Source organism: Mesoplodon densirostris, chromosome 15, assembly GCF_025265405.1.
Source record: "Mesoplodon densirostris isolate mMesDen1 chromosome 15, mMesDen1 primary haplotype, whole genome shotgun sequence".
Taxonomy (NCBI): Eukaryota; Metazoa; Chordata; class Mammalia; order Artiodactyla; family Ziphiidae; genus Mesoplodon; species Mesoplodon densirostris.
In genome coordinates, this window is record NC_082675.1 from 36,110,953 (window position 1) to 36,126,532 (window position 15,580).

The 15,580-nt window shown below is 33.5% G+C and overlaps 1 protein-coding gene across 1 annotated transcript in view; it reads right to left on the reverse strand.

The window, feature by feature from the left end:
- SMCHD1 (structural maintenance of chromosomes flexible hinge domain containing 1) overlaps positions 1-15,580 on the reverse strand; it is a 127,315-nt gene that overhangs the window by 79,467 nt on the left and 32,268 nt on the right. Inside the window, exons 8-17 of the mRNA XM_060118750.1 lie at positions 12,010-12,176; positions 9,957-10,047; positions 9,043-9,253; positions 6,550-6,670; positions 6,283-6,466; positions 4,174-4,368; positions 2,328-2,441; positions 1,645-1,751; positions 827-909; positions 526-639 (exon numbers count right to left, since the gene is read on the reverse strand). Coding sequence (XP_059974733.1) covers positions 526-639; positions 827-909; positions 1,645-1,751; positions 2,328-2,441; positions 4,174-4,368; positions 6,283-6,466; positions 6,550-6,670; positions 9,043-9,253; positions 9,957-10,047; positions 12,010-12,176 — 1,387 coding nt within the window. The remainder of the gene's footprint in view (positions 1-525; positions 640-826; positions 910-1,644; positions 1,752-2,327; positions 2,442-4,173; positions 4,369-6,282; positions 6,467-6,549; positions 6,671-9,042; positions 9,254-9,956; positions 10,048-12,009; positions 12,177-15,580) is intronic.

The following is a 15,580-nucleotide window of genomic DNA, read 5'->3' on the forward strand; positions in this document are numbered from 1 at the left end:
CTAACACACCATTGTAAAGCAATTATATGCCAACAAAGATGTTAAAAAAAAACAAAAAACAACAGACAAGAAAGTTAACTAACAAGGTGATTCAAGTTAGGAAAATACAAGATGAGCAATAATATGTAGTTCTTTTCCTTTACCAAAGAGTGGGCCAGGATTCTCATCTGAAACAAGTACTTCCAGCCCATAGGTTCAGAGACACAGTATTTTTGATATAGAAGGGATCTTGAGGATTATCCAATCTAAATTCCTATTCAGTACAAACTACTACATGTATGCACATCGTATCTTTATTTTAGCCCATAGCTACCTACATAGGAAAATTCAGAATAAAATGTTAAAAAAAACCCTCAGAAAACAATTGATTTTTTTTAATATGAATTATTCACACTTTTGAAACTCCTAACTTTAAACAAATGCACTATCTATCAGATTGCTAGCTCATAATTACACAAAGATATTAAAACATATGTTATATATTTAAGAACAACAATAAAGATCCAAATTAGTTTGTATACTTACAGTGTAGTATAACTTTGAGCTCGACCAGGAGTTTCTTTGACCCTCCATGACTTGTTCCTGGAAGCTTTTGCATTGCTTCCCCCTTTTTATTCAATATTTCAATTCTTAATGCACCTATCAGTCCAAAATTAAAAATAAGAATGTCTGAGTTACACCCAAAGAATCTGATGAATCTGCTAGGTCTTCACACAGCACTTTAATTTTTCATGGTCTTTTACTATGAAATGTAAGAAAAGCATTTTTCAGTATTTAAAAACAAACAAACAAAAAACAAACACACACAAAAAACCCAAAAACATACCAATGGGGGTTCCAGCGGGCCTAATCTCATTTGGCAATAATTCATCTCCTTCAGGCCAAGTTACTGACAATCTATCAGGGAGCCTATTAGGAAACCAGCATATTAATGATTCATGAACTGTGTTAATTATGGTCTTATTTTTAAAAATAAAAGTTACTAGAAATTTTAATATTTATTTCTATTTTTTTTGACAGGTTAAATCTGAAATCCTGTATGATTAATACTGTAAACATTTCCTTCTCCTCAACCACTGTTGTGGCTACAGAGTAAGACAAAATCTCCTGGTGTTAACAGCCAGGAACTGTGCTTTTTTTTGAGATTTTTCTATTCGTTTATAGTACAAGCTACCTTTGGGAGACAGGATAAACTCTACAAATAAAAGAATTACCAGTGAGATTCAGTAGGAATCAAAATGACAGCATCATTAGCTATACAAGAGCCACAAACCGTTTTGTTTTTTGATTTCCTTTTACTGCTTTTGTACTAATCTTTACCTCTCAGCAGTTACTACCATTTTCCTCTAGATGTAGGCCAAAGTTTTTTTTTTTTTCTTTAACAAACTTAAATCATAGTGCTGATAACAGTGATACTGTAGATATAAGATTTCCTCATTCTCCTATGAAATACAGGATTCTGTTTTTATAACAGAGAGCTCTCAGGTTTTTTTTTAACAGCAAGAAGTTTGTCACAATACACACATCTAAGACTACAAGTGCCCAAATAGAAGATCGTAACGACACACTCAATAACTGCTAAAAGGACAACTCCTCTTGATTTTTCTTGTTATTTTTTACCATGCATCTTGGAATGTAAATTACCTTGCCATTTCATCTTCTACATATTTTTTCACAGCTTTCTCAGCAACTGTCCTATCCAGCTTTGCAATTGGCACAGTTTTTATTTCATCATACAGTGCCTGAGGTTCCTGAATAAATAAAATTTATACCAACATTTCAAAAAAACTACTTAAATTTAGCTGCAACAAGAACATTTCTTCCAAAGAAACATATTTTTACCCTAATTAAGTATATAAATCATATTAGCTATTATTACATTATACCACAGTGTTTACTTCCATTTTTCATGTAAACTCCTTAGGCCTAATTAAATAGGCCTTAGGCCATTCAAATTTTAACAAGAGCATAGTATAAGGATAAAACCAGCTCTAGTTTTGAAGTTTTTCATTCTTGAGATAGAAGTCTGGCTCCAATGTTTATGTTTGTGGGCCTTGGATGAAATGTGCACTTTACAAAATTACTGTGTTAACTAGCAATAATATATGTAACATTTATTAAACACCGGGCACACAGATGTTAAGTTCTATAGATTATTAAAAACATCAAATATGAAACATAAAAATTCATGCTACCACTACTTTAACCAATGGAAAAGCCAAAGACAAGGCAAAATAGAATACCGTATCTTTATTTTAACAATTAAGCAAAAGAAAGTAGTACCAAGAGACTTTGAAGAAATATTTTTTGTTATTTGGGGGTCTTACCATTGCAATTTGAACCTCTCCTCCTGTAGCATATACTTCTCCATCATGATCACCATAAAGAAAAAATTTTACAATGCTTCCATAAAAGAGAGGAAGTGTCTTGATTGTCTTGACCTAATATTTAGTTTTAAAACAAGGATTTAGTATTAATATTTACTTTTAGAAAAACAGGTTTAACAATACTTAACAGAACTACTTTATGCAAGGGGAAAACTCAGCATCTATCATTAGAAAAATTAACAAAAAAAGCATTCTAATATTCTAATAAAGTTATATTTGTGAAGTTCTCCACTTATTTGTAACATATCTTTGAAAAGACACAGTGGCTTCTTCATACAAAAATGTCACAGCTATGCATGTGTCTAAAATGCCCAAAGCCTTCCAAAGTCAATTATTATTAATGCAAATTATCTCAAACCCCCATAAATGTTGCTTGCAGACTGTGAACGGTGACTTACAAAGTTATCATTTCTTTCAAATAAATTAGTTCAAAACTTGCCTATAATGTATTTCTTCCCCTTACTTGGCTTGAAAAATCTAAGGGTAATTTCCATTAGTCCAATTCAAAACTTCCCAACTACAAGGACAACAAAAATTTACACTCAACCTACCTTCCAGCCTCATTTCATTTCTGAATTATTTCTCCTCACACACACAATAGGTTGCAGCAACCCAACTCTGTTGCTTGCGGTTTCCCTGCATTTACCTGTCTTTGTCTGTGCTCAGATTATCTTCTCTGAGAAAGCGTTTCACTTGACTACCACACAGAATTTGACAAAACTGATCACTCCCTCCTTGTAACTCTTCACAAATACCTTATTCTCCTGGTTTCCTTCTATCTCACTATCTTATCCCTTTCAATTCTCCTTTGTCAGCTCCTCCTCTTTGTTTTCCTAACCTCTAAATGTTGGAAAAGCAAGCTGTAGCTACACATACTACTTCGAGGTGACCGCATCTGATTCCAAAGCTTTCGATATGTGATGATGAGAGTGTCACATTTGTGCATTTATTACCTTCATAATTACCTCTGCAAACCTGAGCCTCTACCTCTTTCAAGTTCCATACAAATGCCACTTCATGCACAAAGAATTGCATGATTTACCCTCTTCTCCCAGGCCAATCCGAAGTCAGAAAATTCTCTCCTCCTAAACTATGAGCACTATTCATTCTCTCTTTTCATAGCACTTACCCCCTTCTTACCTATGATTATTCTGCTTAGGTTATCTCTGTTTTCAGGCTGTAACAGCCTGAAGGACAAAGGACATCCCCTAGATCTCTGCATTCTCCACAATGCAGTCAATAGCACAGTAACTCACAAGCAGCACTCAATAAAAATTTGCTGAAAAATTTCTCCATATCACAATTAAAAAAACAAAACGGAATTCTCCATTTGAGTAAATTTTAGTGCAAGAAACAATAAAAACCTTGTTAATTGAGCCTTTGGCAAAAATCAAGTTTTTTATAAAATGTCCTGTTAAATTACGTAATTAAAATCCACTTGGGGCTTCCCTGGTGGCGCAGTGGTTGAGAGTCCGCCTGCCGATGCGGGGACACGGGTTCATGCCCGTCTGGGAAGATCCCACATGCCGCGGAGCGGCTGGGCCCGTGAGCCATGGCTGCTGAGCCTGCACGTCCGGAGCCTGAGCTCCGCAACGGGAGAGGCCACAACAGTGAGAGGCCCGTGTACCGAAGAAAAAAAAAAAAATCCATTTGGCCTTTTCGTTCTTTTCTGGCTCCTGAGGAGCCAAGAGTAAATATATTATTTTTGGTTGTTGATAAATTCTAATACATCTAATTTAGTTTCAAATTCTACTAAAAATTAAATCTAAAAATAAGTTAAACTTACCAGCTGTCCTGCTTTGTATATTTTTCCATCCCATTCTATTGCTGAATAAGTCGCCCAGGGGCCCTGCTTTTTAGAAGGAAGATCAGGACGTGTAATTATTCCTTTAAAAAGTGTAAATTTTATTTGTTTGTCATACTTTTCATGACAGTCCTTCAGCCATAAAGCAAATTCTCTGTCAATTTTCATTCGCTGCTCCTGTAAAATTTTAAAATGTTCTATGAAATACAGCTACTAGTAAACAAATACAACCACAGACACTTCTCATTCATTTCATTTTTCCTTCCACATACCTGCCCACCCCAGAAAACCTAATAAAAAAACTAAAATATTTTGCTGGATCCTTCTCCCATATGAATTTCGATTTCTATCAAAGACATTACTTAAGAAAGAAAAATCTTTGCTACTTCCTTGGGTTTAAGGTCTCAACGGTCATTATCAACAACGATTTGCTTCCCTGTTTTAAATCCTAGGATATACCAAAAAATGACAAACACTGGCTGCCTAGGATAAGGAGAACTAGCTGATTAGGGGAAAAGGGTAAGTGGAAGCCTTCTTACTGTGAACGATGCACATTCTCAATAGGGCAATAAAAATATCTTTTTATGTGTCAGGCACAGATTTAAATACATATTGTACTTAAACATATATATGGTATATCTATGGTATTAAAATGTCATTGGGGGAGTGATTAGGGGGAGAAAAGGTCAAAAAAGCTCTTTTATATAGTGAAAAAAAGGTTGAGAAACATTTCTATGCAAAACACATCTTTCCTTTTAATTATGTAATATATATCTATATTTATTCAGAAAAATAAATCATAAAATAAAAATTGTTTTCTAATATATAAGAAGAAAATGTGCTATTGCGTATCATTCTTCACCCTGATGGGAGACAGTATAGAGATTTACATTCCAGCATAAGGTGCTATATACTTGTTTAATGCCTATCTTTAGGAGAATGAGTAGGGAAGATAATCTTTACATCACATGCTTTCACAGAAGACTTTGCATAAAGTTATAGAAATTCATTTCCCCCTATATACCTTATTCCACAATATACCATTTCCAAATGAAAATGGGGCAGAACTAAAACTGATTTCAGCTTAAGTTTTTGCAGCTGATAGTCAAAGGGCCAGTATGTTAATCATTAAAAAAAAAAAAACTTTTGGTTTTAAAAAGTTATTTGAATAAGTAGTAACATGTACATGGTAAACACTCAAAAATGGCACGTATCTTCAAGGAAATCTTCCCCCTAATCTGTTCTCAGAACTCCTTCCTGAATCAGCAAATTACTGTTATCTCTTTGTCAACTTGACAAGAATATTAAAATTATTAACTAGGAATGGGACAGTCCGTCTACCAAATTTTTATGCTGTATTTCAATGTACAGCCCTTGTATTCGATAAAATTACATAAGATTCAGTATCTTTTTTATTAAGAGCAAAATGAATTTCAACATGTAGGGATGACTGACTATAAATACTGTGTGTCATGTATTGTGCTTATTGCTTAAGCAATTTTAAGTTCAGAATAAATGCATCCATCTCTTGGCAACTTAACATTAAACTACTGAAAGAGTAGTATCAAGTAAAAGTTTCTGAGGTGCTTAGGTAGAATAAAAGTACACTAGTTCTATCCTACTTTTTAAAAAATTTATCATTCTTTTTCTATTGATTAATGCAGATTTTAATACTGATCAATCTCACAGCACCTTTTAGCCCAAAGTATTTCATAGTTCTACCTCAAGTTTACCCCCAAGATTAGATTAAAATTGCATATTTAGGTTATTAATATATAAACACAGCTTTTGTATTAGATAAAATTGTTCTTATATGCTCTTATCAAATGGACATGGTTCTGTAGCTTCTATTTACTATGTTAAGGTACTGATGAAGATCTGACAAAAGATCTGTAAATGTTACCTGAACAAGATCTAATCAGTTTGAAATTTTTGAGTGAACACATAAATGCTCATGAAAGAAAATTTATACTCCTGATTAAATAAAATGAAAAGTATGAAAATTGTCAGTACAAATCTACACTAGTGGCTTTCGTTGTACTTAAAATAGAACACTTGCAAATATTCAAATTTTGATACTTAAAACCATACCTGTCCATTTAAAATCCTTGTAAAAAGGGTGTTCTTATCTTTCAATTTTAGCTCAAGATCCATAAAGGTCAGTTTATTTGTGCTGACCTGGAATTTGTCATTAGTGAATAATGCACCAGATATCCTATTGTAGCACTCAATCGGTGCAAGCCCTCTCTTCTTAGGAGGAGTACACCAGTCAAAGCTTGAACAGAACAAAACAAAGTATTAGTTAGTAAAAAGATTAGATCACAAAACAATATAATTTCAGTAAAAATCAGAACTTACTCTTCAACAGATGTATATGGTATTAGTCGTCCATTCCAAAAACATTCAAAAATAGGTCTTTTCCCTCTTGCTGCTTTCTCAAGTATGAAACAGTCATCATCATCATCTTCATCTTTTAATTCTAGAACAAAGGAATATTGGAACAAAATATTTATTGCTATAAAGTATATGCAATTTTTACCACTGAGAAATCAACTTCTGTAAGTGAAATGTTAAAGCTACTTCAGAGAAATGGTAACAAAAATTCTTATGATCTTTAACACTGCATTCTATAAAACCTAAAGGTGGCTTTATTCTGTTTGCCCTCAAAAAGGCAGATTTTCAAAGTGGTTCCACATTACCAATAGTGTTTCTCATTACAAAGTCAATAATTACTTACATACTAATCAATCTGTGTTAGGAGTACTATACTAGATACTGAGCCTGCAATCTTTAAAACCTATTTATAAATATGGGAGCTTGAATCCTGTACCTAAACCACAAGCTTCACAACTCTGTCAGAACCAGTTTACTTACATAAAAATCATCTGGAAAATCTACAGTATCTAGCAACAGCAAGTTTGCCTAGCTTGGACAAATTAATAACACTGAATGTAAGTTTACTTTATGATACAGCTAGAATTATAACCTATGTTATAAAGCGCAACTGTCTACATTTTTATGTTTGTTAGTAACACATTTTCATATATTCAGATAAATTAGATTCAAACATTATGATCCTGACATAGTAAAACCTCAGTTATTCTGGCATTAAGTCATTCCCCCCACCCCCAATAAAGCCTTCTTCTCCCAAAAAACCCTCACAAGTCCATCACAAGTAAATATTCCTTTCAATCACACCATTTCACTTGCTCTTAGAGAACCCCTCTGATCTCATTCAACTTACTGGCTATTATTTTAAGACATCATTTGAAGAACTTTATCTTTTTGTCTATAAGCATGCAAAAATTACAAATGGCAAATGCTAGAGACTTCACTGGAGGGAAGGTCACTAAGTAATAATATGTATGAGCACTTACTAAACAAAGTCGGGCACTATTCTGAGGACTTGAAGCAGTTTCTTATTTAACCCTCACAACACGTCTATGAGGCAAGAATTATTACCCCCCCCCATTTCACAGATACTGAGGCAGGCAGTACTTTGTCAAAGTTTACACAAAATGGCAAAGATAGGATTCAAATCAGGAAATCTGGTTCCAAAACCCACAATACTAAGGCTATACTAAAGAATTATTCTGAATGAGAAAATTTAACATTGTTAATCTATGAAAATTCAATGCAATCCCAATAATACCACTAGGATTTTTTTAAAGTGAAAGTACAGTACAAAGTGATTCCGAAGTTTATCCAGAAGAGCAAAAGATTAAGCATTAAGAATTTTCTCAAAAAAGAACAAGAGTGTCTTGCCCTATAGATATCAATATACAGTATAAAGGACAAGAGAGTATCATTACTCATGTATAAAAACACAAAATAGGGACTTCCCTGGTGGCACAGTGGTTAAGAATCCGCCTGCCAATGCAGGGCACACAGGTTCGAGCCCTGGTCCAGGAAGATCCCACATGCCGCGGAGCAACTAAGCCCGTGCGCCACAACTACTGAGCCTCCACTCTAGAGCCTGCAAGCCACAACTACTGAGCCCACACGCCACAACTACTGAAGCCCACGCACCTAGAGCCCGTGCTCCACAACAAGAGAAGCCACCGCAATGAGAAGCCTGCACACCGCAACAAAGAGTAGCCCCCGCTCACAGCAACAAAGACCCAACACAGCCATAAATAAATAAACAAATAAATAAATTTATAATAAATAAATAAAAACACAAACTAGATCAATTCCTTACAGTAAAAAATCCAGATCTATGCACTTATGGGAACTTTATATTATTATGAAAGTGGTATTTAAACTATTACAAAAATCATAACGTTCAATAATTGGTGCTAGGAAACTGGAAACCCACATGGAAAATATTAAGTTAACCCACACACAAAAAAAGATCAGAGATGTGTTAAAGATGTAAACATAAAATGATTAAGAAAAAACCACAGGATCTTTTTCATAATCTTGAGGTATAAGATACCTTTCTATAGCAAGGCAAAAATCAGAAAGCATAAAGAAAAAACTAGTATGACTAAGTAAAGTTTAAAACTACTTTATAAATACCTACAAAGATAACAGGAAAACAACATGGAGAATATATAAAGGATTACTATGCAGTACATAGCTAAAAGTGCAGTTCAGGAAGAGATCTATGATAAAAGAATATATAATCTTTCTTAAAGCCACTGCTTTATTCATCTGGAAATGAATATACACAAAAATTAAGAATTATAAAAATTATAAATACTTAATAACTTAAGATTTGCATGAGGGAAAAAAGTTTCTAAATTTATCTAACCTCAACAGCCCAACTAATAATTATTATTAAGAAAACAAATCACTATCCTAAATCACAACTTCACATTTTGTAGCTAAGATAACGGATTAACATACTTGATGGAAAGCATGGATCATCAGGATATGTTTCTCTATCATATAAAAAAGGGTGATATCGGATAATCCCTTCCACTACACCATCTCCTTCAACATGAGCCTTGAACTCAAAACTATCGGCTGCTGTATTTATATACAACGTCTGCATGTCATCTTGTATTTCCCTTAGGTTGATAATCTTAGGTGTCTTCCCCTTTTCAAACATAGAAATCTAAAATAAAAATAAAACAAAAACAATTAAATTCTATAGTGACTTTACTTTTGTTCTCAGCTATGATCCAACAATAGAACAGGCAAAAACTACTTTTATTTGTACAAGTAATCATCTAGCTTATTGAAATACATATATGTTTTTATTTGGATTAAATAGCTTTAAGTAGCATCTCAAAAAAAATATACTACAAAAAACTGAAAGTAAGCAAAGAAAGAGCAAAGCAGAGCTGAAGGATATATTAAGTGATGAGTACATTTAATTCAAGGTTTCCTGCTAGAGGTAGGAAGTGGGATAAAGATGTACATGAAATTCTTCCTGACGTGTGGGCAAGGATACTGAGAACTCAGTACTCAAATATTCTTTTCTTCTAAATCTTACTTTACCGTTATAAGACTTCTGTGAACAAAAGAGAAACTATTTCTTTTCTTCCCTGCTTTTGAGACATGATATTTAGTAACAGCTCATATCTCTAGAGAAGACAGAGAAAGGAAAAACCATATACTATAGTAAACAAAGGTTCCACAAAAATACATCTAGGAATAATCTCTTTACTTGGATATCAAATTAGGGAAGTGTTTTGGTAAAAGACAAGGACAGAGAAGTTGCCTATTTACTGACTGAGTTTTCTTGTCCAGAGTTACTTGGAACTAGAACAGATACCTAATAATTCACAATACTTTAAGAAAGAATTTTATCTTACTTCAATATCAATGTTGTTGAAAGGTCCAACTTCTTTTGATGTACATTTTTCATTCCCTTTTGGGCCATGAATATAGTAATGATAAATATGCCTAAAACACAGAAGAATAACTTTACACTTTTAATTCACATAAAATTACAGTTCATCTAATCTTCTACCAAAAAAAATTCTATAACTACTATTTGGCAGTACCTACTAGGTGCCAAGCACTATATTAAGCATCTTTACACAGAGTAAACCATTTAATGGTAAAAACAATCCTGAGATTCAGGTATTATTACCCTTCATTTTATATAGAAATTGGAATGCAAGAAACGTATATAATTTAATTTACTTAAGGCCACAGAATTATAGAGTTGGAGGGGGGCTTCAATCCAAGTCTTTTCAACTTCAAGGCCCAAATACTTTAAGTACAGTTTATCAGAAAAACTAAAACTAGAAGTTAAGAGGCTGTAATTCTACTTGTTAAGGATGTTCTACAAAGGACTCAAATATCAGGGAGTATACAGGATTGAGTATCTTTAACTTATGTCCCCAACATGAGAGTATCATTCTGTAACTCTCATCTTTCTTCTCCTATAACACTGAAACAATCTTACGCCAATACTCCTAAAACTAATAAATTCAACATTATCCCATCAAAAACCACCATTTCAGAAATCTTTGTTATTTTATTTTGGCAAATGTTTCAAAAGATTTTATTTGGAGGAGATTTTTCACCTCTCTCCATATCCCGTATCACATGTGTAATTATTCCTCAAGCAGGAATTTAAAATATTCCTTCATATGAATTTTAACTTTTTAAAATTACATTAGTTGTCCTAGTTTAAAACACTACTAAGATAAAAGGAAATCACTGAAAATCATGAGATCTTTCTTCAGACATCTCAAAAGTGTTAACATTATAGTCAACAATAAGTTTACAACCATACATTAAGAAAGAATGCTATAAATAGCTTAGCAAGTGTCTATTTCAAAGAATGGTTAAAGTTATACGTCATTCTTTTTAAAAGCAAGAGTTAAGTTATAATTATGTCATTAATGTACACTGAATTCCTTCAGTTAAGAGAAATAATAAAATAACTAATAAAAGATGTTCTTAGAGAAGAAACATTCCAAAGTCCTATTTAAAACTCTTGTGTTACAGAGCCAATAAACATCAATATTCAAGAAAAAAAGGCATTCCTAAAATCAAATTTATTTCCCCATAAAAAATTTTAATTGTTTATATATATGTATAAAATAGAGAATCTCAAAGTAAGTACAACAGCCCTTTGAAAAAATAAGAAAAGATACTTTCTTTAAAAACATGAATTTTGTATAGTATACCCATTTTTGCAAGACTAATTAATTCAGGCTAATACAAATTACGGAAACAATCCAGTCAAAGGTCTATACTGTGTAACTACAGAGGAAAAAACTTAAGAGCCATTAAATATATATACTTCTGATTTGATCTAATGGAATATATACTCCCTAAAAGTTTTCCTGGAATAGATACACAAAGATTTATTTTCAGCATTACTCATGTCATACAGGCACATACAGATTTTTTTTTAATTTTAATAGACTCAATACATTCATTCAGTAAACTTTTATTGAGCATCTACTATGTAACAGGAAACACTGGGATACAGCAGTGCATAAAAAATGACAGACATTCCAAGGTAGAAGGCAGACAAAAATATAAGTAAATTGTGTGGTATGGAAGATTATAATACATGCTACACAGCAAAAGCACAAAAGGGGGATCTGGGAGTGATGAGCTGAATTGGATGAACTCAAGTTTATTTTAAATGTTATCACAGTTGTCAAAAAGCATGGGCCTCATATTTGTATTTGTAATGACCAATACATTACTGGTGATAGGTACATTATTTACAGAATACAGAACCATTTTAACACTAACATCAGAGTAATGATCCCTGTACTGAAGGGAAGGAAATGGGATAGGAGTAAAGCAGACAGCCAAGAGGCTTCAGTATGTCTGTAATATTTTCCATCTTAAAAAAGATAAGAAGAAACATGTCCTGAATCAAATGTAAATACTTACGCTAACTGTCTTGTCCAAAGAAGGAAATAATTTTTCAAGTACTGTATGTGTTCTGGTTGTACTCCTGTGATAACCACAGCAGTAAAGCTATCTTTTTCCTTCTCCTCTGAGATAAGATGATGTAGAAATCTTTCATCATCATTTGTAATGTGAACAGAATCAGACGGCTATAAGAGTGAACATAAAGTACAACACATTACATGCACCTTAATTGTAATTAACAAATAACATTTACATCAACCTTTAATGTGATTCACTTGGATAATTTCAAATACAGGCTTCAAAAATCTTTTGGAGGAAAATGGCCAATTGCAAATCAGCTGAGTGTATGACAATGCTGTGAGGAGAGGGAAACTTTTACATAGATTGCTAAACTGGCACACATCAAGGAGAATGCTACACCATAATGCTACACGAATTGGAGAATCATAAAGAAAAGGGTAAAGAAAAATAAATACTGAGTTTAAAACTGCACCCCAAAATTGAGAACAGTTACCCTAAGGTTAAGGTAGAATGAGTCCTTGCTTGGGGTACCTACCACTTAACTTGGTCAGGACCAATGCCCAGCCAGCCCTCCAAGTTCAGGAAAACGAGGATGCAGCCTGAACCCAGCTGGCTTAGCCCAAAGGCACTCTGTTTAAAAGGGAGTAAAATCATCCTGGGCCCCAGTCCACTTTCAGAGGGAAGTGGGGAGGGGGGAGTGGGGGAATGTTTGAGGATAAGAATTACAAACTTCTCAGTTTTTACTATGAGTCTGTATGTTAAAAATTGCATGCATATATGTATATTATATAAGCTGTACACATAAAACCTTATAAGGATAAAGATACACACTAAACTATTACGTCTAGGAAACTGGTTTTCTTTTTTTAGTAAGTGTGCATTATTACTTCCTCAAAAAAAATAAAAACCAACGCTCCAATACGATTCCAATGCATCCCTACACACTAAATTACTAATATTATAGCTACAATACATAATACATAAGTAACATTTTATACAGTTTGAGAGTTAGTAGATTAGCTTGGGTTTACTGATGATGCAGGTTCATTATCCAAATATTTGGATAGCACCTTCTAAGCCCTATGACTCAACTTGGGCATGAGGAAAATAGGGTTCAAGATAAAAGAAAGAGAGCATCCTTCCTCCCTACAAATTCCATCTAATAGATGAGAAACAAATGATTATAAAACAATGTGCCATTAGAAAGCTATAAGCCAAGAACTACAGAGTTAAAAAAATAAAAATGGGGTGACATTCATCCAGCAGATGACTTAATAAAAACATCCCAGACCAATGAGAACATGAAGGATTTGAGACTATAAGGGATACAAGGTAGTTTAGAATATATGTTAAACATATGATGAAGGACGCAGCTGGAAAGGCTGAATCAAGCAGTGGAAATGAGTGGAAGAGAGGATAAATGAAAGGAACTATTTTAAAAGAATTAAATGTGGTGAATGATTAACAACAAGGATTACAATTACTACTATACTGTTAATAGATGGAGGAAAGGGGAAGAAAATAAGAAACGCTTATAGGTATTTGATTTCAGATGTACCAAAAGGGAGTTATTTACAGAACCCATGGAGAGGGACATCTAACTGAAACTGGAAATGCGTGTGCTAGATAGCATCAATTGGTATTCAGCTGCCATTTGTACCACCTTATGTTGTCCCCTCCCGGGCTGCAGAGGATGGAAAGAAATCCAAAAACGTCTATTTCTCAGACTCTTAAATTTTTGCTTGTGGATGCAAATTAGGTTTCCTCAATTAGATGTACTAGCCAAAGATTTAGAAGGGAAAAGTGAGGCAAAGGCCATCTCCTGAGGTTTCTTAAAAGTTTTCTGTTACCATGCAAGGTACTGAAAGACCAGTATCCAGGTTCCAGCTTAAGCATCAGCACTGATACAGCACTAGTAATGGCCAGAAATTCTGTGTCCACTGTTGGAGCAATTGTGGCAGCAAGACTTTTCCAACTCCTGGATCAGAGATAAGGTACTGTGTTTCTGAATTCCAGATCCAGCTGTGGTCCTCCAGCTACCCGACTACAGCAGATGTTGCAGCATCCCTAGAAGGTCAGTTTGGAATATCCTGGCATCATTCTACAAGACTCAGCCTAAAGATCATTCCTTCGGCTCTTCCAATAATCATCTAAGCATCTAATTCCCTTTATGAAATCCTTTTCTGTTTAAAACGGCCAGAATGGTTTCTTCCCTTTAAGGAGTCCAGCCTGATTCAATGTTTCAGTCTTAAGAAGAAAGTCTTGACAAGAAATACATATTTGAGAACTGTTGGTATTAAGTGGTATATATAAGAATGAATATATATCTATGGGGGGGGGCGTGTGCGTGCTAGCCCCCACAGATCAAGAACTATCAACCCTACGCACACCGTAGTAACTGATAACAGCTTAGGAATAGAGGAGGAGCCCCCAAAAAGTAGGCTGGAAAGGACAGGTGAGAAAAAGAAAAGGACTAGGGACCTACTGGTACCCATGAAATGTTTGCTGGGATGAACTAAGCACAAAACACAGGAAAAGCTGGAAGAAATGATGACCCAAGAGACCTCAGTACTATCTAAGCTTTATCGTATCTATACAGTTCTGAAAAAAATCACTTAAATTCTCTATTTCTATTTTTCACCAGTTTTAACGCGGCAAATAATATTTCCACCAATATACTTTATAGGGCTTTGTGATTTTAAGATAACATAGAAAAGATAAGACAGAATACTGTTACATAAACAATATATTAAGGTATGTAAATTGTTAAATAAATGCAATAAATTTAAAGAGGAAAAGGTGGAATAAGCAAAATGAAGAAGTTTCTCGGACAGAGTATAATGTTCAGTTATAAAGAAAGTAAAAGTAGCTAATAAACATGAAAAAAATTCAGCCCACTACTGTGAAAGAAAAGGTATTATTTTCACTTATCAAACCACTAACATTCTGCTATCATTCTTCCCTCCCTGCTTTGTTCTTTTGAAAAATAAGGAAATGATCCAACAGGCATTTCCAATATACCTTTGTTGGGAGTGTATTTGATTTGGGTTCAACCTTTCAGAAAAGCAACTTTGTAATATACACCATAAATATTTCTAAGTTCAAATTCCTTATAACGGTTATAAAAATTCTAACAATTTATACGAAGAAAAAACTGCAATTCAGGCAAAATGTTATGCAAAGATACTAATGGCAGTGTCTTTACATTTATAATAAAATCCTTCAAGTAAGCTAAATGCTTAACAGAATAGTCAAATTACTGTACATTTAGCCAAAGATACTATGAAGCTATTAAAAGTGTGTTGTGTACCAAAATACTTTCTAAAATGAAGAAATACTCAAAATATTAATAAATCAGAGCTCAAAGCATAAGTATATGATAAAGTTTAAACTAGAAGAAAGTTCAACTAAATATGTCATAAGTACTTTCTTCTGGTATTTGAGACTATTTTTATTTTCTTTATAAAATTTTTTACAATTTGCTTTATAAGCAGCAAAGAATTTTTAAATCTTACTTTTAAAAAAGGTTTTAAAAAATTTAAAAATTCTAAAATATTTCAAACAGAGA